The following is a 25,176-nucleotide window of genomic DNA, read 5'->3' as shown; positions in this document are numbered from 1 at the left end:
TGGTATGAAACACGTCAGGCAGCATTTGACCCAATGATAGGTTGTATTGACGAACTAGATCGTTATAACGACCATGGAATTTGCGAAATGCTGACTTCAATCGAGACTGTTGAAACCCCTGCACCATCAACTTGTTTGCCAGTAGCTACCCAGAACAAGCTATTGCATATCGAATCAGTTGAGAAATATAAACACCATATGCAGGTGACAATGGAATATTGCTACACAAATATGGGAGGTTGACGATGGAGAAGCTGTATCTTTAGTATACAATGTAACGAAAAATGATAATCATCATTTGTATCAGAGCGCAATGCTTTTTCCAACATAAGAAGATTACCTACACAGCAAATATTGAACGAGACCAAATACAATGAATTGTTATGATATATATACTTCTCAAAATTTGATAAGGATCATAGATATTTTTCTGTTTAAAAAAATTATTAACTGTATAACTGGCAATATTGTGTCCAAGTGAAATCAAAAACGTCTTCAACAAACTTGCACGTGCATTTCATGCCATGGGAAATACGTTTCTCATCACAGTCTATGCTTTTGCTACCATTGCACGATTTTTACTCATCGGTGTCTGACTCTTTCTAAAATTTCAAACTCACTTGAGTGTTTCACTACGTTTATCAACACAATGCACCATCAACGTGTAAGGCGTCGCCTGACGACAGAACAACTGGGCAGATGTATTGGAATACTTGACGCTGGCTATTCACAACGTGACGTTGCAAATGCACTAAAACTCAACCAGAGCATTGTAAACAGGGCCTGGAACCGACAGCAAACGTTTGGTACAGCAGCACACCGACATGGGGGTGGTCGTCAGAGGTCGACATCTCAACGCCAAGACCATTTTGTGGCTCTTCAGGCACGACGCCATTCCTTCTGGACAGCAACCAGCCTACGTAACGACCTCCTGAACGCTTCGGGGGTGAATGTGTCCACTCAGACGATACGGAATCGGTTTTACAATGCAGGTATCAACTCAAGAAAGGCATGTGTTCGAGTCCCTCTGACTGTTCAACACCGGCGAGAGCGATTGGACTGGGTTGAAGATCATGTCACTTGGACACAGAACGATTGGGTTCAAGTTCTATTCACCGATGAGTCCAGGTATTGTTTCGACTTTACAGACAGGAGGCATCGAGTGTGGCGACGACAACGTGAACGTTTCCATGATGCCAACATCAGTGAACATTACCGTTATGGTGGTGGTTCCATCATGGTCTGGGGTGGAATCAGCAGGGATGGAAAAACAGATCTTCATGTCCTGGAGAGAAGAACAATGACGGGGGCGCGGTACCGGGATGAGATCCTCGATGTTTACGTCAGACCCTACACTGGTGCTGTTGGCCCCGAGTTCATCCTGATGGATGATAACGCCTTCAGCAAGAGACAATTGTCCGTATGGACTGGCCAGCGCGTTCGCCGGACTTGAACCCGATTGAGCATGTATGGAACATGCTGCAGATTGCCCTTTCACGCCGTAGAACACAACCCACGACTTTGACAGAGCTCGGAAACGCCATCGTGGAAGCCATCATTGATGCAAGGGGAGGCCATACCCGGTATTGACACTTCATCGACTAAGTGTAATGATGGACTATCCCCCAAAACTGTGTAACTCTTTCTCTGGTTTGCTGTTTACTTTTTGTAATGAAATGCCTTTTGGTGTTGTTATCAGATTTCAAGCATTCCGTATTGATAAAAGTTCATGCCATTCATTCATAACTTGAGTAAACACGTTTCTGCGCGGTTGAGTTAAGGTAGAGATTGATAGGTTGATGCTAAAAAAATTAACCATTGAATTTTTTTTATTTTGATATATGTTTATGATGAAGCTTCGATATAAAACATAATAAAAAATCAATGTAGGTAATCGACCTTGTTTTTGAGAAATATGGCGATTTTAATAACACCTTCTGTAGTCCTTGTAAAACGTAAAAAGTGAAGAAAAATAAGTAGAGAGCAATATACAAATATAGCTATAACATTTTTATTGTAAAAAGGACCATAACTTGTCATATATGGTTCCAAACAACCTTTCACATAATTGTATATTACACATCAATTTCAAGTTCAGCAATCATTATTAACATGCAACAACATTACTTCAACAGAGCTACATTGGCTAATTACCTTAAAACAGTGCACAATATTTGCACACAGGGTCATACCTTTGCTTAAACTGCAAAAAAATTACCCATCAAATTTCTTATTTTATTTCATTAAGTGATCAGTCTATTAGTAAGTAAAATATATGAAAAAAATTATACACTATAATGGGGTTCAATATGGAACTAGCAAAAAATTCCTAACCCCACCCCCGTTTAACAAACTACACATTTTCCTAAGAAAAGGGGTTATTAAAAGATGTTGTAAACAATCCATCAAAAACAGCTTGCTGAAATTCGAAGATTCTTTGTAATACCTTTTTTAAATTGATAAATATAATACAGAAAGTATGTATTTCAAATTTTAGCTTATATTTTGTTGTAGTTCTCGTTGTTGACCTTTGTGCACTTACACTCAGAATATAGATTTATCATACGTCATCATATTTGATGATTAATATCAAGAGTTTTCCCAAATAAAAATCCCCACAAAAAATTGAAATACAATTTATATTTATATTTACACCCCAACCCCTTTATTATACTGAATGGTATGGAGGAGAAAGAATGAGCAGGAACATAGACGTCATGAATTGCATTGAGAAGAAAGATTCAGCCAGCAGAGATAAACTACTGATATTTTTCTAACTTAAAATGTTTAAACATTCCCAAATTACCTCTTTGAAAATTGAACATGACAATAAGAAGGTTTCTATAAGCTATTTCAGGGGCGGATCAGGAATTGAAGTTGGGGGGGGGGTGCAACTGTATGAGGCAGGGATCTGGGAGCCGCCTTGAAGGGGGGGGGGGCGATTCCCCAGAAACTCCTGGATTTTATAGGGCTTAAAATATGTCTCCTATGTAGTCATTTTTATTATTTTCTGTCATTTTTAATAAGGTGTAATTAATAAAATAACGCAAATTTTAAGGGTTTTTGGAAAAAATAGCAGTTCTCCCACTAAAAGTAATTCAATAAATCAAAAGATTTTGTCAGACATTTATTTCTCTGAAAGTGGAGGAAATTATGGCTTCTTTTATCGTATATATTTTTCTAAACAAGAGACCACGATTTACTTTAAGCTTGAAAATTTTAGGGGGGCTCGCGCCGGTTGCCCCCCTCCCCACCCCTTATATCCGCCAATGCATTTATGTATGTACTCTTGCAATTGACCTTTTTGCACTCACAATGATTGCATTAATATTTAGTTATTTTGCATACATTTTTTTTTATAATAACCAGACACGATTACCTATTATAATAAATTGATATGATTATACAGCATAGTGCACCAAATATGTTTAAATAACAACTTTATATTTAATATCAATGGAAAGATTTCCACCCCATCGACCCATGGATTGATTGATTGTATCTTGTTTAACGTCTCTCTCGAGAATCTTTTACTCATATGGAGACGTTACCAAGACCGGTGAACGGCTTTAAATTTAGGCCTTTGCTCGGCGCTTACGGCCATTGAGCAGTGAGGGTTCTTTAACGTGCCACATCTACTGTGACACTGGGCATCCGTTTTGAAGGTCATCTCCGAAGACCAGTGACATTCACACCTGATGCTGAGCGTTTGGCAATGGAAGTTCTGTCACTACCTGTTTCAACAACTCAGATCTGTCGCGGCCGGGATTTGAACCCTGGTCTTCCGCATGCGGGGCGAACGCTCTAACCTCTAGACCATCACTGCGGCTCGACCCATTGATCTCAAGGCTCATATCAGCTATCTTGCTCTCACAAATATATATGTCTCTTCATAAGTTTATGAGTCCTACTTGTAGTCTCACACTGAAACAAAAACTGGCTTGGATAGCTTAGAATGCATGCATATTGCATTCACAGTATATATGCACTGTGTGTGTGTAAGGGGGTTGGGGTGTGTGTAGAAAATGAGAAATTCAAACACATTGATTAAAGTTATAAAATTGGTATTTTATTTTCATTTAGAAATGTTTACTGATTTTGATATATCAAAAACTTAGAATAATCAACAATGACACTTCCTCTATATTTATACAATATTATTGTCTTTAAAAAAGACATGTAATACATGAGTACATGTACTTGTTTTCCATTAAATTCACACTTTAGTATGTTGCACAATATATCCATTGCTCTGGGCTCACAAATACATTATTGATTCTATCCAAGTCCCACATTTTGCAGAAGTTCTTGAATTTTCTCTGTAACCTGTAAAGTTGTGGGGTCCAGGGGATATGACATCATCTATGTAAATGAAGTACCTGTTATAAAAAATATATTCTGTATATTCAAATATTGAAAAAAAGATGAATATCTAATATACTAATATAACCAAGTGACGTAGGTTTTATTAAATTTATTAACAACTAAAGGCAATGGCAGATCTGAAATTAACAAATCACACACCACATTACATATGCAACAAAATATACAATTACATAAATTCATATTCGTATTTCCCTTTAAAGAAGTCAAAATATTCCAATGAAATGTATATGATCGACTTTATTACTTTACTTCAAAAAGTAACAAAATTTATAGTCCTTGATCAAAAAAACGGTCATTTCATAGTAGAGAAATATACTGATAAAAAAATAGTTCAACGTACATAATTATCAATCAGTTAATAATAAACATTTCAAATATATACCTTAAGGTGTGGCACAACGGGCAGCTACATGTATAGGTCTACTCCCTCGAAAACAAATTTCCCGCACTGATAAAAAAGCCCGCGAAACTTATTTATAGAAGAAAAAGTTATTAAACTGGTTTTAGCTAGAGTGAGTGAATTCCTACAAACAACCTGGTCAATAGAATGTTGTGAATAGATTTCATTCAATTAATATAGCAGAGCTTAGTATTGAAAAATGTAGAAAATTCAATTAGATATAAAGATCACCCTGCCACACTAAGATGTCTGGTGTCAAAATGAAAAATTCTATCTTACTAAGATAGAAAATATTGTACCTTTCTTGCTGATTTTCATGGCAAATTGCTGTTGAAGTTGTTGGCTGGAAGCCCATTTCAACTTGCACGGGTCCTTAGGATGATGCTTAGAAAAAAATCATCATAATTAATATTTGCACAGTCATTAATTATACTGTGTCAGACAATGTCAGTTTTAAAATTGTGTGTCTCAATGCATGTTCAGTGAACTTTAAAATGCTGATATATTAAAAATTACACACATAACATGTATTTTATTATGTTAATTTTTAAAATCTTGTCTGAAATCAGTATTACATATGTAACACTACATGTATGTTAAATGTGTGCAGTGCAGCAATGTGAACTCGTGCAGTAGTAGTACATCTCCATGATTGTTATTTATTTCATATTGTTATAGTTACCTTCTATTTAAACTGTACATATCCTCCCATCCCCGGGTCCTTAATGAGGTGAATAAACATCATAAATATCATATTACAATATGAGATGACGGATATGTTTTCATAAACTGCCAGTTCATTCTAATAATATCAAAACAAGTCAACTCTAGAATTATCAGACCTGTCTCCTTTACGGAGTGTGGGTCAAGAGAAGGACACACATATCTTATTTTCATACAATACATTTATTTGCCTATGAGGGGGGGGGGGGGGGGGTTGTGATTTTACAAATATTTGAAATAAAGTTTTGTAGACCTACATGCTTGTATGAAACATGAAACCCCAGATTTGAAATATCACTTAGGTCAATGAAATTTCAAGATACTGCAAGTACTATCATTTATACCAGATAGAATTTTAGTGCAACAAATATTTTAGATAAAGTTTTGTAGACCTACATGCTTGTATGGAACATGAAACCCCAGATTTGAAATATCTCTTAGGTCAATGAAATTTCAAGATACTGTAAGTACTATCATTTATACCAAATAGAATTTTAGTGCAACACCCCCCCCCCCCCGGGTCCCTAATGAGGTGAATAAACATCATAAATATCATATTACAATATGAGATGACAGATATGTTTTCATAAACTGCCAGTTCATTTTATTAATATCAAAACAAGTCAACTCTAGAATTATCAGACCTGTCTCCTTTACGGAGTGTGGTTCAAGAGAAGGACACACATAACTTATTTTCATACAATACATTTATTTGCCTATGAGGGGGGCTTGTGATTTTACAAATATTTGAAATAAAGTTTTGTAGACCTACATGCTTGTATGAAACATGGAATCCCAGATTTGAAATATCTCTTAGGTCAATGAAATTTCAAGATACTGCAAGTACTATCATTTATACCAAATAGAATTTTAGTGCAACAAATATTTTAAATAAAGTTTTGTAGACCTACATGCTTGTATGAAACATGAAACCCCAGATTTGAAATATCTCTTAGGTCAATGAAATTTCAAAATACTGTAAGTACTATCATTTATACCAAATAGAATTTTAGTGCAACATCCCCCCCACCCCCACCACCTCTCAAACTTGTGAGAGCCCTATTTATTTTTCAAATCTGGCATATACATGACATCCATTTACAATTACATGCACATGTAGGAGTTATATTTTGGGCACATATGGAATACATAAATGCACAAAAAATGAAACAGCTCCAAGTTGTGCGTTTATAGATGTTATTATAAAATCGCGTTGTGAAATAGCAGAGGAAAAGTGGGTTGAATACAAAATCAATTTGCCATTTTTTTCACTTACCAAACGAAGTTATGATTTCGTTGTCCACGTTGAATGCATCCATCGAATTCCTCTTCTCAGAAGAAACTTTGTTTAAACTCTCAATGACTACATAAACAGTATTGAAACTCGCAGCACTCGGACATCACGATCACGCTACATCAACAACTTTGTTTACGTAGCGCAGCTATGCATGGTGGTGAATTTCGTGAGGTAAAAAGTGCCATTCTGCACGGACGAAACATTTAGTCCATTATTATTACATTGACGTATTCCTAATCTAAACTATGGCCAAATTTCTCTATCTTTCGTCGAGACGACCCTCTCAATCATCGATTCAGTCACAGCAACAACATGTACTTTCGGAGCCCCTTTTTGTTTTTCAACTACTCTATGGCGATGTACGGAATTCCGAAAAATAATTTCACGTGAAAATACACGATTTTTACTGATCACGTGGTTGCTATCGGTCTCTACCTTAAGGCTTTCCCCATAAAAGTTTTAATACCAGTGCTATACATAAATATACCTTACCGCACTAGCATATTGCACGACGTCACAATGAAAAATACGTCATGACGAAGGTCATGACGTACATATGTACAGTCCTTTTGTGATTGGAAATGTCAAAGTATTGTTTCGTTATTTATCACCGCTGTCAAACGGTAAACTGTAATCGCGTAAAAGTTTCTGTCAAATGGGTTACATTAATTCTCTTTGATATTGAAAAAGTTTAATTTCTTCTTTATATAGCATACATGCTAAAGTAATATCCATATCATATTGTGATCTTGATATCGCCCCTAATCTACACGTATAGTTACTTTCACAATGGAATCATTTGCATAAACAGGGTTTTCGTACATAGAAATTTCATCATTGACACGACACCCCGAGGTTTTTAAGTGAAAGATGTTTGATTAATGTGACATGTGAACTTCAGTGCCAAAGGAAAGTTAGGAGAGCAAGTTCTGGCTTCAACAGAAGATATGTTTTTCAGGCTAGATTCAACTTCGTATGTGAAAAATCGCCGCATCTTGCATATTCAATGCAAACATTAGACCTGTTACAATTCACAATTAACTTGCTCTCAGCACTTTTCAAATTAAGAAATTAATATGCTTTGAAGTTATATTAACTTCAACTTGCATTGATATCTGGATATCGTGCCAATTCAATGATTTATACATACACGATACGTTTTATCTTGTTTTTTGATCACGTGATACATAGTTGATGTAGAGACTGTCGGTCTGGTGAAAAATGTATAAGAGGTCAATATGCACCTAATGATATATACATATTGTTTTTGTATAAAAGGGTTGTGTTTACAGAATTTGTCACAAATTGATCTGTTTAGTGCTTGTTTTCCTGACATATTTCTATGGCCCTATTTAACACAACTACGTGGGTCAAATTTATGTCTTTTGTTATGTTAGTGGTAAATTACACGCATATAACCTGGTGATCCTTATCAAATTTTGAGTAGTATATTATGTCATCGATTAATGTTAAGAACCTTTAAAACCTGTCAAAGATATATAGATTTGTGGTCTTACCACTTCGATTGTGGTTTTTAACAAACAAAATGAATGAATTGAGGAAACATTTAACTTACCTGAGGAGGTCCAACCGGTTGAAATTTAAATGTATTTTTAAAATCCTGACTGTTTATGTGTACAGTGTATGGAATATACTCTAGTGATCTCCGACGTATACATAAGAACAAGAAGTTTAACTAAAGGTAAGACATGTTATATGTATGTACACTTGTTAGATTACCATACGCATCTAGAGTAATCTACCAATTACTTCTTTAATTACTTTAATGAATCCATTCAAATGGCAAATGAATTATTGATTACCTGTATGAATTCCTGTACATGTGTGCTATGTAGGAAATCTCCAAGAATAATGCAATAGTGAACGTAAGTTTTTTTTTCCATATTTGAGTCTGGAAATGAATTTAATGCTTTATAGCACTATATCAGTACATTTCTATAATCATAATCTTTATCGATATGCTGCTTGTACTTCAAAAATATCAAGTAGAAATTGACAATTGTTTTGTTAACAATTTGTATTGAAATCGATATTTGACTAACTAGTCTGTCTTTTATGAATGTTGATCACTTACAATGAGTACCGCGATCTTCCATTCGAGTTATAAGTATACAACTATTGACTGGGCTCGAGGACAACAGCTGTTTTGTTTGACCCCAAAAAGGATTTATTTCCCGAAGCCGTAGGCTGAGGTAACAGACAGACATGTCCGAATGAGGGTCAAACAAAACAAAAGTTGTCCGAGGACCCAGTCAATAACATAGTTTTGTATACAATATTAATGTTTTCATCTGAAACTGATGTAGAGACGTCATCAGCTTTAGGTGAAGTGCTAGAAATTATGACTCCGCCTTTTGACATGTATACAATATATTTATATTACTTTCTTTTCAAACTTCCTTGTGATTTTTCTTATATGTTGAAACGAATTGTTTATACCATGGATACAGGGGTCAAAACGTTTGCTTTAGGAAAGGTCTTGCTTTGAGAAAGTATTTGTCATGTTGTAATATTTTCTCGTATTTGCTTTTTATACCCATATTCTAAAATTGATCTAAATTAACTGATATTTTCAAATCAATTATTCTATGCGAAATATATGTTGCGATATGGTATCCTCTGATCACACAGGTGCAAGGGTACCCTTTTAACAATGCTTCAGTTTGAGGAGTTATGTGTGTGCGGTTTGTGACAATTCGCTTCCAGATTCACGAATGTTTCAACCCAACTCTGCCAATATTCATCAGTATTATCATACACATATCACGGACACACCAATTATATAGCAAAAGTGCATTTGTTACCTGGTTCATTAAGAAATACATGGACACATACGCTCGATCATGTAATTATGAACATATACTTTGCAGTTTTATTTGAGTTAAATTCAACATATTTTGTTGTTTATATTAAAAAGACATCACTTTTGAAGATCGAAGTCCGAAGAAATAAGTAGTGGTGTATGAACAATATAACCCCAAATTATGTTTCGTAGACATGTAAAACTTATTCGGTACCAATTTTGATGCACCTGATGAGCATTTCGACAAATAATGTCTCTTTAGTAATGCTCAACCGAAATGTTTGAAATCCGAAATAACAATAAAATTGCTAGAGCTATTATAGGGAAAACAGTGTGCCAAAACGTTGGAGTCAAATTCTTCTAAGGATAAGAGATATGCGTGAGGGAGATAATCCTTAATTTTGAAATGAATTTCTAAATTTTATCACAGCAATTAAATATACATCCGTATTTTCAAGCTAGTAACGAAATACTTAGCTACTGGGCTGTAGAGACCCTCGGGGACTAACAGTCCACCAGCAGAGGCCTCGACATCCATTTAGCAAGTACATTTAATCAAAACTATGAAACGTATGATTGTGCCTTTAGCTGCAGATGCTGCATTTCATTTACGAGTAAAAATACAAGTAGGTGTCTCGTTAATGAGACTTTGTGATATTTCAATAGTGAACTGTATAACTAGTTACAAGTACTTTTAAAAAATTATTTTTAAAATTCTTAACGTATCTTATTTTTCTCATAGATTCTGTAAAGGGTACCCGTGCTTTTACTGAACCATTATATCCAACACTGCATATCCCTCCTTTGGGGAATCGTTAATATTGTGCTTCCCAGGTAGTTAAATCATATTATTCACATAAAATGTTGATAATTGTTTGTTATTTCTTAACAGCATAAATATAAGTGCATGCACATAATATATATCTCTGTAATACTATGTCGTTTCATTGTAGGAAGTAAAATATGAAGCATCCGAGAAAACTGAAAATGTTATTTCAATTACTTCTATCCATAGTGAGTTTTTCTTTCATATTTATGTTTCTGGATTGGGTATAGAATATTTTATGCAGTAAATCAATAAATAGATATGTAGTTTATCGTTGTGAGTAGCATCAGAATGTTTAGTATAGAAAAAGTACCGTGGTTTACCCCCACTGTTATAAGTATTTAACTTCTTGACAATTTAGACATATGGGGTCACCAGAGTCATATTGGTGACCTTTATCTACCCCATATTGTCTATCATCTGTTATGCGTCTTAATTGCAAATCTTTCCTTTAACTGAAGGCAAAATGTGAATCCATTCATTTTAATCCTTTCACCGCAAATATAGTATATGGGTCCAAGTAATGTAGCTCCATGAACCACATGTTTTAAAACTGAGGCGAATACAACTTATACAGTCCATGATGAAGGATTAAAATATTACTCATGTTTGGCTAACGTGACATCAAACGTCATTCTGCATGCTAGAGATGACACTTCTGTAGTATTTCACGTCTCAGTGACACGAAGTAGAGCATAGAAAACATGAAACTCGACAAATACACTTTTCAAGTTGGGTTGTATTTTTCATCCTAATGATATTATAGTTTAGGAGAATAAAACATTGAGCTTTAGACTTGTGCGATAGCTTCGTAAGAAAAGAATACAACAGACAATCCTTAATGGATTATAAGAATTGTGTACTTTGACAGCATTTGCATTTTAGACTTGATCAATTTCTGGTACAGAGAAACCTGACATTAAAATCTTTAATCTTTATTTCTCAAGGCAATTTTTTCACTCCATGTGGGTTATGTAATCATTGTACTTCAATGTTATGAACACATAAAGATAAGAACCGTGATCAACATCATATACCGTATAAAAATAATTTAAAAAAAAACAGTCTGAAGCTCACAAGGTATGAAGTATTTCTTTTCTGTCATTAAACTGTTGGGGGTAAAAATACATTTCTTTAATTTCTGACTTTCAAAAATATATTCAAGGATAATGTGTTTAACCTATTGTGTCATTCAGTAAACACGTAGTCATGACCCTGAACCGAGCACTTAATGAATATATTTTTAAAAAGAAGAAACTTCATCCCTTCTTAACTTCGCACTTGGTAATTGTCGTTTAAATATTCTTCATACAAGTCATTGGCACAATTGTATATTAAACAAAGATTGATTCCGTTGTAATATCATTAATAGTCCTTACTGTTATGGGAAAATTATAGATGGATATCATTACTTTTTTTGTGTTACATGTCTTAGGTATAAAAAAGCCAGAAATATTCTTTTTAATGACATATTTGGAACTTGCATACTGTCAACACCCATGTTCGTCTTTGGGGCGTCAATGCTCTTAGTAATACGAAATTATTGGAGTTACGAGATTGATCACTGTTCGTTATCTTTACCTTTCATTGAGATATACTGGTGAAAAACATCTTATACGTGTGAAATATAGCAAGAAAGCAAATTTTAAGAGCTCTTCATTTTCAATACAAGGTACAAGCCCATTATATGTGTACATGTTACATGATTCAACTACAAGCACGGCGTCAAAGTTGGTGGTTTCGGTAAAACAGTCTTTACAGCAAAAGTGTTCAGTGCTTTTTTACGGCTGGGCAGGTATCCAATATTGATTTATCAATAACCTATGTGAAATTGTTAAATGTTTTTGAACTGTTGGTGTTTGTTTACAGTCCTATGAAATTCGAGCGCATTTTGCTCTAGATATGAACACAATATTTTGGAAGTTGGCTTATGTCGATGCTAGTACAACGTACATTTAATGTACATTATAGAAGGACAGATTGTTCTAATCTCCATATTTTCTGCTTTCTAACCAATTGTTCATTACAGTGCCTCTTTAAAGAAGGACATACCAACTGTTCTTCAACCAACGTTAGTTATGTGGAAAGCTGCCCACAATCAAAGGATGCCATGGAGATTGCCACAGCGAAATTTAAATGTGACAGTGAATGTCATTCTCTGAAATATCATTGTCTCCCAGATACACAGATGGAAAGATATATTGAAGTTTGTGCCGAGGAGGGCGTAATCATTGGTAATTTACACATACTTTGTCTTTATAATCCTTCATATCAACAGCATATTTGTTCTGCTTGTTCTGCGTATGGTCAGTTTTTAAATCGAGGAAGGCTATTGACAAACAAGTTGATGATACAGGGGTTTCAACAATATCGTTTAAAGTCAGCATGTCGCAAATTCTATGGTCGTTATACCGTTTACCAATACAATTTATCATTTGATCAAATGCTACCTGACGTGAGTCATACCGATTGTTATGCCGTTTTTGGCACACTGATTTGACTGCGAATAACTCCGTTTACCTGATCAAGATATAGTGCTCAAGGCGAGTTTGACCGGTCCACAGGAGATGCTTACTCCTCCTAGGCACCTGATCCCATCTCTGGTGTGTCCAGAGGTCCGTGTTTGCCCAACTCTCCATTTTGCATTGTTTATAGGAGTTATAAGATTAATCACTGTACTTTATCTTTCGTTTGGAGAAAATGAAAACACAAGTAAAGGTAACGAATTTTAAACAATCTCATGTAGAATAAAACATTGAAAGTAAAATAAATACGGTCCCCTTGACACATCAGAAGTGGGATCAGGTGTCTATATGTGCCCCTGTTGACCGGTCATATCCGCCATGAGCCCTACCCATGGGCTTTATATTCTCTTCAGGTAAACGGAGTCATCAGTAGTCAAAATCAGTATCTAAAGAACGCTCTAACAAATGGTATGACATAAGTGAGACAGCATTCATTCTAACGACCGATTTGATTTGACAATTATATCATTGTAAATAACATAGAATTTGCGACCTTTGCTTTACATTAAACACATATCATACTTCAATAAGGTGTTTGTACTTTACATATTTTTCAGGAATGTAAGCCAGTAAATATATTTAATACACATCTATGAATCTTGCAGGGCAAGTGTGTCCAGAATATAACACTCTTGGTAGAAGAGTTCAAGCAAACAGACATAATATACAAGCTAACTGTGCTATTAATGAAATACCATGTCCACATGCGTACTTATCGACGGAATTCCAAAAATGTAAGTCGTATATTTTTTTTTTAAAGCAAATCGCATTGCATTCATGAAATGCATGCCGATGAGAAAATATACAATAAACATGTATGTACATTGAGAATTCTACAAACGCATTTCTTTCATTTCTTTTGCAAAATACATTTTGGTCTACCACATTCTGTGCTTGTTCTCTCTGAAAACATAGAAATATTGCATGGATAATTTAATTCCTTTTATATAACGTACATGTATAACAAAAAATTACGATTACGCTTCTGATAGTACATTGCTTCAAATAATAATCATTCAGATTGTTATCATAGCATTTCTACAAAAGTTGTATCATAATGATGAATTCTGAGCTCGCATTTATAACCAACTTGATATTTGATTTCTGATTCATTTTTAAATGATTACGAAGCAATGTATAAATCCCATTAACAATTTAAATGGAATCCACCTAAAAGATGCATGATAAAAACAGTTAAAGAGAACTAGAAAAGAAAACAGCATGCAGATATAATGGTAATAATAAAAATAGTACATAATAATGAAAACGATGCAGAGGAAATATAATGAAGATCATACGAACTAATCGTGATTATATTCATTAAACACAATTTTGTTCATTGTTTTGTTAGCTTATTCATTGTTTAATAAATTTAGCTGCAGTTTAAGTGTGTGTATGACCTAAATATATTTATAAATTATGTTGATGACATTAAGAAATATTTATGAATACTATACGTTAGACAGTAAGCTAGCGTCATGGTCTGAAAAAAATAGATATGAAAAGAAATTCCTTTTTACTAATCTTAATTCCTTCGTCTGATTCAGGTTTATTTTGATAAACTTGTATCGGGGAGGACAACCTAAATGTTTTATCATCACTAACACGCTAACCACAATCCGTTTTAGATCAAAGTTGTTTCCCTGTACTCCGGATGACTTCAACTGGTATATACACAAGGTATAGCGTGCCTATATAGTTATACTCTTAATAAACACTACTGGTATATACACAAGGTATAGTGTGCCTATATAGTTATACTCTTAATAAACACTACTGGTATATACACAAGGTATAGCGTGCCTATATAGTTATACTCTTAATAAACACTACTGGTATATACACAAGGTATAGCGTGCCTATATAGTTATACTCTTAATAAACACTACTGGTATATACACAAGGTATAGTGTGCCTATATAGTTATACTCTTAATAAACACTACTGGTATATACACAATGTATAGTGTGCCTATATAGTTATACTCTTAATAAACACTACTGGTATATACACAAGGTATAGTGTGCCTATATAGTTATACTCTTAATAAACACTACTGGTATATACACAAGGTATAGTGTGCCTATATAGTTATACTCTTAATAAACACTACTGGTATATACACAAGGTATAGCGTGCCTATATAGTTATACTCTTAATAAACACTACTGGTATATACACAAGGTATAGTGTGCCTATATAGTTATACTCTTAATAAACACTACTGGTATATACACAAGGTATAGTGTGCCTATATTGTTATACTCTTAATAAACACTACTGGTATATACACAAGGTATAGTGTGCCTATATAGTTATACTCTTAATAAACACTACTGGTATATACACAAGGTATAGCGTGCCTATATAGTTATACTCTTAATAAACACTACTGGTATATACACAAGGTATAGTGTGCCTATATAGTTATACTCTTAATAAACACTACTGGTATATACACAAGGTATAGTGTGCCTATATAGTTATACTCTTAATAAACACTACTGGTATATACACAATGTATAGTGTGCCTATATAGTTATACTCTTAATAAACACTACTGGTATATACACAAGGTATAGTGTGCCTATATAGTTATACTCTTAATAAACACTACTGGTATATACACAAGGTATAGTGTGCCTATATTGTTATACTCTTAATAAACACTACTGGTATATACACAAGGTATAGTGTGCCTATATTGTTATACTCTTAATAAACACTACTGGTATATACACAAGGTATAGTGTGCCTATATAGTTATACTCTTAATAAACACTACTGGTATATACACAAGGTATAGTGTGCCTATATAGTTATACTCTTAATAAACACTACTGGTATATACACAAGGTATAGTGTGCCTATATAGTTATACTCTTAATAAACACTACTGGTATATACACAAGGTATAGTGTGCCTATATAGTTATACTCTTAATAAACACTACTGGTATATACACAAGGTATAGTGTGCCTATATAGTTATACTCTTAATAAACACTACTGGTATATACACAAGGTATAGTGTGCCTATATAGTTATACTCTTAATAAACACAACTGGTATATACACAAGGTATAGTGTGCCTATATAGTTATACTCTTAATAAACACTACTGGTATATACACAAGGTATAGTGTGCCTATATAGTTATACTCTTAATAAACACTACTGGTATATACACAAGGTATAGTGTGCCTATATAGTTATACTCTTAATAAACACTACTGGTATATACACAAGGTATAGTGTGCCTATATAGTTATACTCTTAATAAACACTACTGGTATATACACAAGGTATAGTGTGCCTATATAGTTATACTCTTAATAAACACTACTGGTATATACACAAGGTATAGTGTGCCTATATAGTTATACTCTTAATAAACACTACTGGTATATACACAAGGTATAGTGTGCCTATATTGTTATACTCTTAATAAACACTACTGGTATATACACAAGGTATAGTGTGCCTATATAGTTATACTCTTAATAAACACTACTGGTATATACACAAGGTATAGTGTGCCTATATAGTTATACTCTTAATAAACACTACTGGTATATACACAAGGTATAGTGTGCCTATATAGTTATACTCTTAATAAACACTACTGGTATATACACAAGGTATAGTGTGCCTATATTGTTATACTCTTAATAAACACTACTGGTATATACACAAGGTATAGTGTGCCTATATAGTTATACTCTTAATAAACACTACTGGTATATACACAAGGTATAGTGTGCCTATATAGTTATACTCTTAATAAACACTACTGGTATATACACAAGGTATAGTGTGCCTATATTGTTATACTCTTAATAAACACTACTGGTATATACACAAGGTATAGTGTGCCTATATAGTTATACTCTTAATAAACACTACTGGTATATACACAAGGTATAGTGTGCCTATATAGTTATACTCTTAATAAACACTACTGGTATATACACAAGGTATAGTGTGCCTATATAGTTATACTCTTAATAAACACTACTGGTATATACACAAGGTATAGTGTGCCTATATAGTTATACTCTTAATAAACACTACTGGTATATACACAAGGTATAGTGTGCCTATATAGTTATACTCTTAATAAACACTACTGGTATATACACAAGGTATAGTGTGCCTATATAGTTATACTCTTAATAAACACTACTGGTATATACACAAGGTATAGTGTGCCTATATAGTTATACTCTTAATAAACACTACTGGTATATACACAAGGTATAGTGTGCCTATATAGTTATACTCTTAATAAACACTACTGGTATATACACAAGGTATAGTGTGCCTATATAGTTATACTCTTAATAAACACTACTGGTATATACACAAGGTATAGTGTGCCTATATAGTTATACTCTTAATAAACACTACTGGTATATACACAAGGTATAGTGTGCCTATATTGTTATACTCTTAATAAACACTACTGGTATATACACAAGGTATAGTGTGCCTATATAGTTATACTCTTAATAAACACTACTGGTATATACACAAGGTATAGTGTGCCTATATAGTTATACTCTTAATAAACACTACTGGTATATACACAAGGTATAGTGTGCCTATATTGTTATACTCTTAATAAACACTACTGGTATATACACAAGGTATAGTGTGCCTATATAGTTATACTCTTAATAAACACTACTGGTATATACACAAGGTATAGTGTGCCTATATTGTTATACTCTTAATAAACACTACTGGTATATACACAAGGTATAGTGTGCCTATATTGTTATACTCTTAATAAACACTACTGGTATATACACAAGGTATAGTGTGCCTATATTGTTATACTCTTAATAAACACTACTGGTATATACACAAGGTATAGTGTGCCTATATTGTTATACTCTTAATAAACACTACTGGTATATACACAAGGTATAGTGTGCCTATATAGTTATACTCTTAATAAACACTACTGGTATATACACAAGGTATAGTGTGCCTATATTGTTATACTCTTAATAAACACTACTGGTATATACACAAGGTATAGTGTGCCTATATTGTTATACTCTTAATAAACACTACTGGTATATACACAAGGTATAGTGTGCCTATATTGTTATACTCTTAATAAACACTACTGGTATATACACAAGGTATAGTGTGCCTATATAGTTATACTCTTAATAAACACTACTGGTATATACACAAGGTATAGTGTGCCTATATTGTTATACTCTTAATAAACACTACTGGTATATACACAAGGTATAGTGTGCCTATATTGTTATACTCTTAATAAACACTACTGGTATATACACAAGGTATAGTGTGCCTATATAGTTATACTCTTAATAAACACTACTGGTATATACACAAGGTATAGTGTGCCTATATAGTTATACTCTTAATAAACACTACTGGTATATACACAAGGTATAGTGTGCCTATATTGTTATACTCTTAATAAACACTACTGGTATATACACAAGGTATAGTGTGCCTATATTGTTATACTCTTAATAAACACTACTGGTATATACACAAGGTATAGTGTGCCTATATAGTTATACTCTTAATAAACACTACTGGTATATACACAAGGTATAGTGTGCCTATATAGTTATACTCTTAATAAACACTACTGGTATATACACAAGGTATAGTGTGCCTATATTGTTATACTCTTAATAAACACAACTGGTATATACACAAGGTATAGTGTGCCTATATTGTTATACTCTTAATAAACACTACTGGTATATACACAAGGTATAGTGTGCCTATATAGTTATACTCTTAATAAACACTACTGGTATATACACAAGGTATAGTGTGCCTATATAGTTATACTCTTAATAAACACTACTGGTATATACACAAGGTATAGTGTGCCTATATTGTTATACTCTTAATAAACACTACTGGTATATACACAAGGTATAGTGTGCCTATATAGTTATACTCTTAATAAACACTACTGGTATATACACAAGGTATAGTGTGCCTATATAGTTATACTCTTAATAAACACTACTGGTATATACACAAGGTATAGTGTGCCTATATTGTTATACTCTTAATAAACACTAAAGTAAAGAACGATGACCGTTGCAAATTATATACAATTTTAGCCCTCCAAAGTAGATTCGCTTTAGATATAAAAATCCATAGGATTAAAGGACATCCTATAATAATGATTTGAGAACACCTTTTTCCTACATATGTTTCTTATTTTCTTATTAAGGGTAGGATGTTTCAATGTCACTGATATCGAAATGTTCTTATATCGGTACACAGTACCAATAAGATAAAATATGGTATAAGGTCAAATGTATTTTGTTAAGTATCCTTTTACATGTCGGAATCAATTAACCTCATAGCATATTCCATATCAATCTAATACTCTATAATGGTTCCAGTTCTGATATTGATGTATCTCTAGTTGGGGTATCTCGCATGCAGATCACTTAGATATGATGAAAAATAATCTAATATTTCTGTCATTTCTCGTTAGATTTCGATAAATTTTACCAAGAGTTATTTACCCATGCTTTTAAAAAAAACAACAACCAATTTTTGAAACAATCTTTATATGGTTAATGCAGGGACCATGAAAACGACAGTGACGACGAGCTGCACGTACCCCTGCCGATTATTGTTGCGGTACCTTTCATTATTGGAATTTTATGCATAAGTCCTATCGCCTTGCGTCTTGTCAAGAAGTACAAAAATCACAGTAAGTCATGTTTATATACACATGGTCTACTATACTAAATGAAATAAACAACCAAGAAATATTATTGTCATCCTTGTAAATTATGTATTTCAGGTTGGTCAAAAGAAGTATGTACATCCAATCACGAAGATACGAAGGAAGAAGAAAATCTAACAGATAATACTATTGTATAAAGATGAATTGAAATCCCTTGGAAGCACCGTACCACCACTATTTTTCAACTAAATACATTGCAATATCGATATTAATACTGTTAATTCATTGATACAATGATTTTAAGGATAAAATGCAAAATTGACTATACGATACAACGATTTGATTGAATGCAAGTAGACACATCAGAACTATTCTTTTTCACTAATAACCACTGTACATGTGATTTGTTTTCGTAACGATTATTCATATACAACGTACATACAGAGTAAATAGCGACGATTTGGTGTGTTTTAGTTGAACAATTCAGCTAATCATCACATTCAATGATTGAACATTCCAAGCAGTTATATTTTTTCAGCTATGTTCACTACTGTTATTTTTTGACGATTCGACTCAATGTAATCGAACATGTATTTTTTTTTTATAATTATCAATCATTTCACTGTTGTTAACTTTCGACGAATCGATTCAATGTAATCGAACACGCAAAATTGTTATATTCACCAATTATCATCACTGGTGTTGACTTCTGACGATTCGATTCAATATAATCGAACACGCAAAATTGTTATATTCACCAATTATCATCACTGGTGTTGACTTCTGACGATTCGATTCAATATAATCGAATATGTAAAATTGTCATATACATCAATCATTATCACTGGTGTTGACTTCTGACGATTCGATTCAATATAATCGAATATGTAAAATTGTCATATACATCAATCATTATCACTGGTGTTGACTTCTGACGATTCGATTTAATATAATCGAATATGTAAAATTGTCATATACATCAATCATTATCACTGGTGTTGACTTCTGACGATTTGATTCAGTATAACTGAACATGCCAACTTTTTGTATTCATCAATCATTATCAATGTCGTTAAATTCTGACGATTCGATTTAATATAATCGAACATGTAAAATTGTTTTGTTTGCCAATCATTATCTTTGAGGACTCGATTCATATAATCGAACATGTAAAATTGTTATGTTTGCTAATCATTATCTTTGAGGATTCGATTCAATATAATCGAATATATGTAAAATTGTTATGTTTGCTAATCATTATCTTTGAGGATTCGATTCAATATAATCGAATATATGTAAAATTGTTATGTTTGCTAATCATTATCTTTGAGGATTCGATTCAATATAATCGAATATATGTAAAATTGTTATGTTTGCTAATCATTATCTTTGAGGATTCGATTCAATATAATCGAATATATGTAAAATTGTTATGTTTGCTAATCATTATCTTTGAGGATTCGATTCAATATAATCGAATATATGTAAAATTGTTATGTTTGTCAGTTACTATCAGAATGATTAACTTAATTTCAACGATTCGATTAAACACAATTGAAGAGTTTATACTGTTATTTTTGTAAGTCATTTTCACTCTCATGAACTTGCGAAGATTCGTTTGAATATTATCAACAAGCAAACAGACCTGTTAGATATTTCGCTCATCATCAGTGATCAGCCTACAACAATTAAATTTAATAGGATAAAAAAGACACCACAGAGTCGTCCAGTTCTGCTTCATACTTAGATAATTTATTGAAAGTAGATATTAACGGCAAACTGACAACTCAACTACATGACAGACGGGATGATTTCAGCTACTTCATCGACAACTTCCCATATTTATGTGGCGATGTTCCATTCTTACCTGCATATGGTGTTTATATCTCTCAACTGATTCGATATGCAATAGCTTGTTCTGCGTATAAGTTTTTAGAACGAGGTAAGCTACTGACAAACAAGTTCATGGTACAGGGGTTTCAACAGTTTCGATTGAAGTCAGCATGTCGCAACTTCTATGGTCGTTATAACGATCTAGTTCGCCAATACAACTTATCATTGGGTCAAACGCTGTCTGACGTGTTTCATACCGATTGTTAGGTCGTTCTTGGCTCACTGATTTTGACTACGGATACCTCCGGATACCTGATCAACATACAAGGCTCATGGCGGTTGTGACCGGTCGACAGGGGATGCGTACTCCTCCTAGGCACCTGATCCCACCTCTGATATGTCCAGGGGTCCGTGTTTGCCCAACTATCTATTTTGTATTGCTTATAGGAGTTATGAGATTGATCACTGTTCGTTATCTTCATATAACTAAACGTTACTTTTCAGTCAATATTAAAATCAATTTTGGATTTGTTGAAAACTTATGAAGGTTCGATGAGGTAAGTTTAGATTACCTTGTGTTAATTTTTTGTGGATGGATGATGATGCAAGTGGGCGAGTGTTGTAAGGGAATTCAGTCAAGTGTAGAAGATTGGATTTTGTTATTGTTTGAGCAATGCATCTTCATAGCTCTTAGCAATTTTATATGCTTAGCATAAAAATTTGTAGGATACATCATTCAGTATTCTGGTTGCTAATATGATATTCCAGGGATTTTTTAACGTGAAGTGATTATAAAGAAGCAAAGCACCTTCAGTGAAAATTACAAAACGAACCTATTTCCATGGATACATTTACATTACCTCAGAAATTAAATTTTGAAGAACATATGACGGAATAGTGAAAGGTGAAAGAAGTGAATAATGAAACAATTTCATATATCCAAAAATAATGTGTGTGTGTTTTTGTATGTGTGTGTGTGTGTGTGTGTGTGTGTGTGTATTTTACAGTCCTTTGAGCGTACATAGTGTATGAAAAGGGTGCTATACAAATATGGTATTATTATTAATATTTAATTTATGGATATGGAGGAAATTTAAAATCATTGTTATTTAATTAATGTGATTTTTCCTTTTAATCTTGGGTTTAGTATTCACATATTTGTAATTGAAAATTAATGCATATACTATTCTTAAAGGTATGCAGAAATAGAAATGGACATCTTCAAAGAATAATGTGTTTTCACTATATCTACGATAAAGCCCCGCCTGAGCACCAGAACACCTCACCCAGGGATCATGGATTTTATATTTTTGGTAAAGGTATCCTATATTGGATATCCACGAGTAAGAGATATATTTAAAGATTACGTAACCTTAACGGTTTTGACCCCTACCCATAACACAAATCATCGGATTCAGGGATCATGAATTCCAGAGTGTTCGTAGGTGTTTCTCTCTTCAACATTACTGTGCACTCATTTTCATTGCTTGGCGTCCAGAAGTCAAGAAGATTTTCAAAGAGGAAACCAATGTATCCTATGTGAACCTATTAAGTCCAACTTCAAACTAGAACTCCTGATTCAGGGGCCACGGATTGTAAATTCCCGGAAGAGTCACCCTTTTTCATGACGATTATGCACATCGTTGATTTTCGGGCCGTCAATGAGTAATTGCTTAGTTTTGTAAGATTATGACCCCTGTCTTAGTACGAAAACTTAAATTTGGTTGTTTTAATTACGTCCCGTCCAGATTGCTTTTCTCATATTGAGACGTCACTGCCAGTTGCAGATGAAATACTACAAATTCAGATCTATGTTTAGCGCTCACGCCCGTAGCTCTGAGGATTATTTTATGTGGCAACGCATATCACGACACGGGACTTCCGTATTTAAGGTCATATCCTAAACGCCCGTGATTTTCACTTCTAAATGCTGAATGTTTGGCAAAGGAGCAATCACTACCTATGCTTACGTCTTATGTTTGACACGGCCATGGCACGAGCGGGCTCGAATTCACGATCTACCGGTTACGAAGCGACTGCTTCACCACTGAGTTATCCCGAACGGTCCTGAATTTGGTAGAAGCTTCTCTTCATATCATTGATTATTGTTTGATATCAACGAATCAAGGAAACGTTTAATTAAGTAAAATAAATGCTATTTAAACCAGAAAGAACGACCATCAAATCCATCGTCCAAGAATTTCGTAATATTTAACAGAATCATCCATGACTTTATATGCAGTCTATCATCTACATGTCCCCGAGTAAAGGAGAAGTTCAAAGATTGCATAATTGTTTGAAGTATTTTACCCCTGTCCTAGCACGATATCCTCGAAAGCTTCTCTCATTATTATGCATTCAGTTTGACTGAAGTCCAGGAGTTAAAAAGAACATTTAACAAGAGGTCCATGAGCTTCATTACTCAACTGTGCAGTTGCTCCTAGCAGTAAACAAGCTTGAGCAACGCTATCATTATCCAAGCAACTTGGCTAAGAGAAAAACTTTTCAAAGTTAAGAACTATAATTTCATTTTTAAAAGTTAACGACTAAAATTTCATCAATTATCAAATTTAATTATTAAACCTAACTACACATTCATTAATTCTCTTATGCCCTTGTAGACGGGTATGGCCTTTCATATTAACAAAGTTCATCGAAGAATTCTTTGTGCCAAGTTTGGTTCCCTATTCATTCGCATTTGAAGGTACATTAACCTTCATTTGAACTTAGACTTAAACCCCCTCCTACGGACGATTTGTATCTTTTTTTTTTAAATAGGCCATGTGATAATGGAAATATCTCTCTATATATCAGTATGTAAAACTTTGATCCCCTAATGTCGCTCCACCCTATCCTCAGGAGTCATGGTCTGAACAAATTTGAATCTGCTATACATCAGGAGGCTTTCACTTAAATCTTCACTCTTATGGTCCGGTGGTTCCTTGCCCTATGTGCCCACGGGTGCAACAAGGACTAGGAGGAGTAGGAGGAGGTTCCTGAGAAAAAGATTTTAAAGATTACCCCTGTATAATCGCATGTAAAACTTTGGTCCCCTATTTTGGTCCCTCCCTACCTCCAAGGGGTCATGATTTCAACAAACTGAAATTTGCACCATGTCAGAAAGCTTTTATCAAAATTTTAAGTTTAAAGCCCCCTATGATTAATGGGGTTATTAAAAAAATACCCAATGGAGTTTATTTTCCACTATAATCAAAATGTATACAATATGAATATACCCGATTTTCTTTTTTATGGGTTACCTGGGTCATTCTGTAATTAATAAATCTCGGTTATCTATGATCGAGCCTCGTGAATGAAAGGTGAAGATAACAAACAGTGATCAATCTCATAACTCCTACAAACAATATATAGTTGGGAAAACACGGACCCCTGGACACACCAGAGGTGGGATCAGGTGCCTAGGAGGAGTGAGTATCCCCTGTCGACCGGTCACACCCGCAGTGAGCCCTTTATCCTTATCAGGTAAACGGAGTTTTGAATATTTTTATAAAAATCGGAAATACGCACATCTTCAAAATGGATTATGTTAAGAATATGAATTACTTCACATACATTGGAATTGGTTAATAGTTACAAACATACTGAATATCATAATTTATGTGTCGTTCTAAAGAATTTCATGTCATCGTG

At 33.8% G+C, this 25,176-nt stretch overlaps 1 protein-coding gene and 1 long non-coding RNA gene across 7 annotated transcripts; one reads left to right on the top strand and one right to left on the bottom strand.

The window, feature by feature from the left end:
- Positions 1–4,025: 4,025 nt before the first annotated feature.
- On the bottom strand, positions 4,026–7,148 carry LOC125675087 (uncharacterized). 3 transcript variants are annotated; one of them, XR_008801722.1, is made up of 4 exons: positions 6,786–7,148; positions 5,469–5,507; positions 5,086–5,170; positions 4,026–4,379 (listed from the first exon to the last, which is right to left on the bottom strand). It is a non-coding gene; the product is annotated as an uncharacterized LOC125675087 (long non-coding RNA). The 3 variants fall into 3 exon arrangements; XR_008801723.1 differs by having other exon boundaries at positions 4,026–4,362; XR_007370344.2 differs by lacking the exon at positions 5,469–5,507.
- A 1,229-nt stretch (positions 7,149–8,377) lies between these two features.
- Positions 8,378–21,256, top strand: LOC125675077 (uncharacterized). 4 transcript variants are annotated; one of them, XM_048912576.2, is made up of 8 exons: positions 8,378–8,508; positions 10,373–10,464; positions 10,584–10,644; positions 12,486–12,690; positions 13,587–13,715; positions 14,610–14,661; positions 19,586–19,716; positions 19,810–21,256. In XM_048912576.2, the coding sequence occupies exons 3-8, from the start codon at positions 10,594–10,596 to the stop codon at positions 19,887–19,889; spliced, it is 648 nt and encodes a 215-aa protein (XP_048768533.2). In that variant the 5' UTR covers positions 8,378–8,508; positions 10,373–10,464; positions 10,584–10,593; the 3' UTR covers positions 19,890–21,256. The 4 variants fall into 4 exon arrangements, with proteins under 4 accessions (XP_048768533.2, XP_048768536.2, XP_048768535.2 ...); XM_048912578.2 differs by lacking the exon at positions 10,373–10,464 and adding an exon at positions 8,663–8,692 and having other exon boundaries at positions 8,478–8,508; XM_056159968.1 differs by lacking the exon at positions 8,378–8,508 and adding an exon at positions 8,663–8,692.
- Positions 21,257–25,176: the final 3,920 nt, after the last annotated feature.

This window comes from Ostrea edulis, chromosome 3 (genome assembly GCF_947568905.1).
Source record: "Ostrea edulis chromosome 3, xbOstEdul1.1, whole genome shotgun sequence".
Taxonomy (NCBI): Eukaryota; Metazoa; Mollusca; class Bivalvia; order Ostreida; family Ostreidae; genus Ostrea; species Ostrea edulis.
The sequence above is the reverse complement of the archived record's forward strand: the minus strand, read 5'-3'. Positions and strand labels throughout refer to the sequence as shown.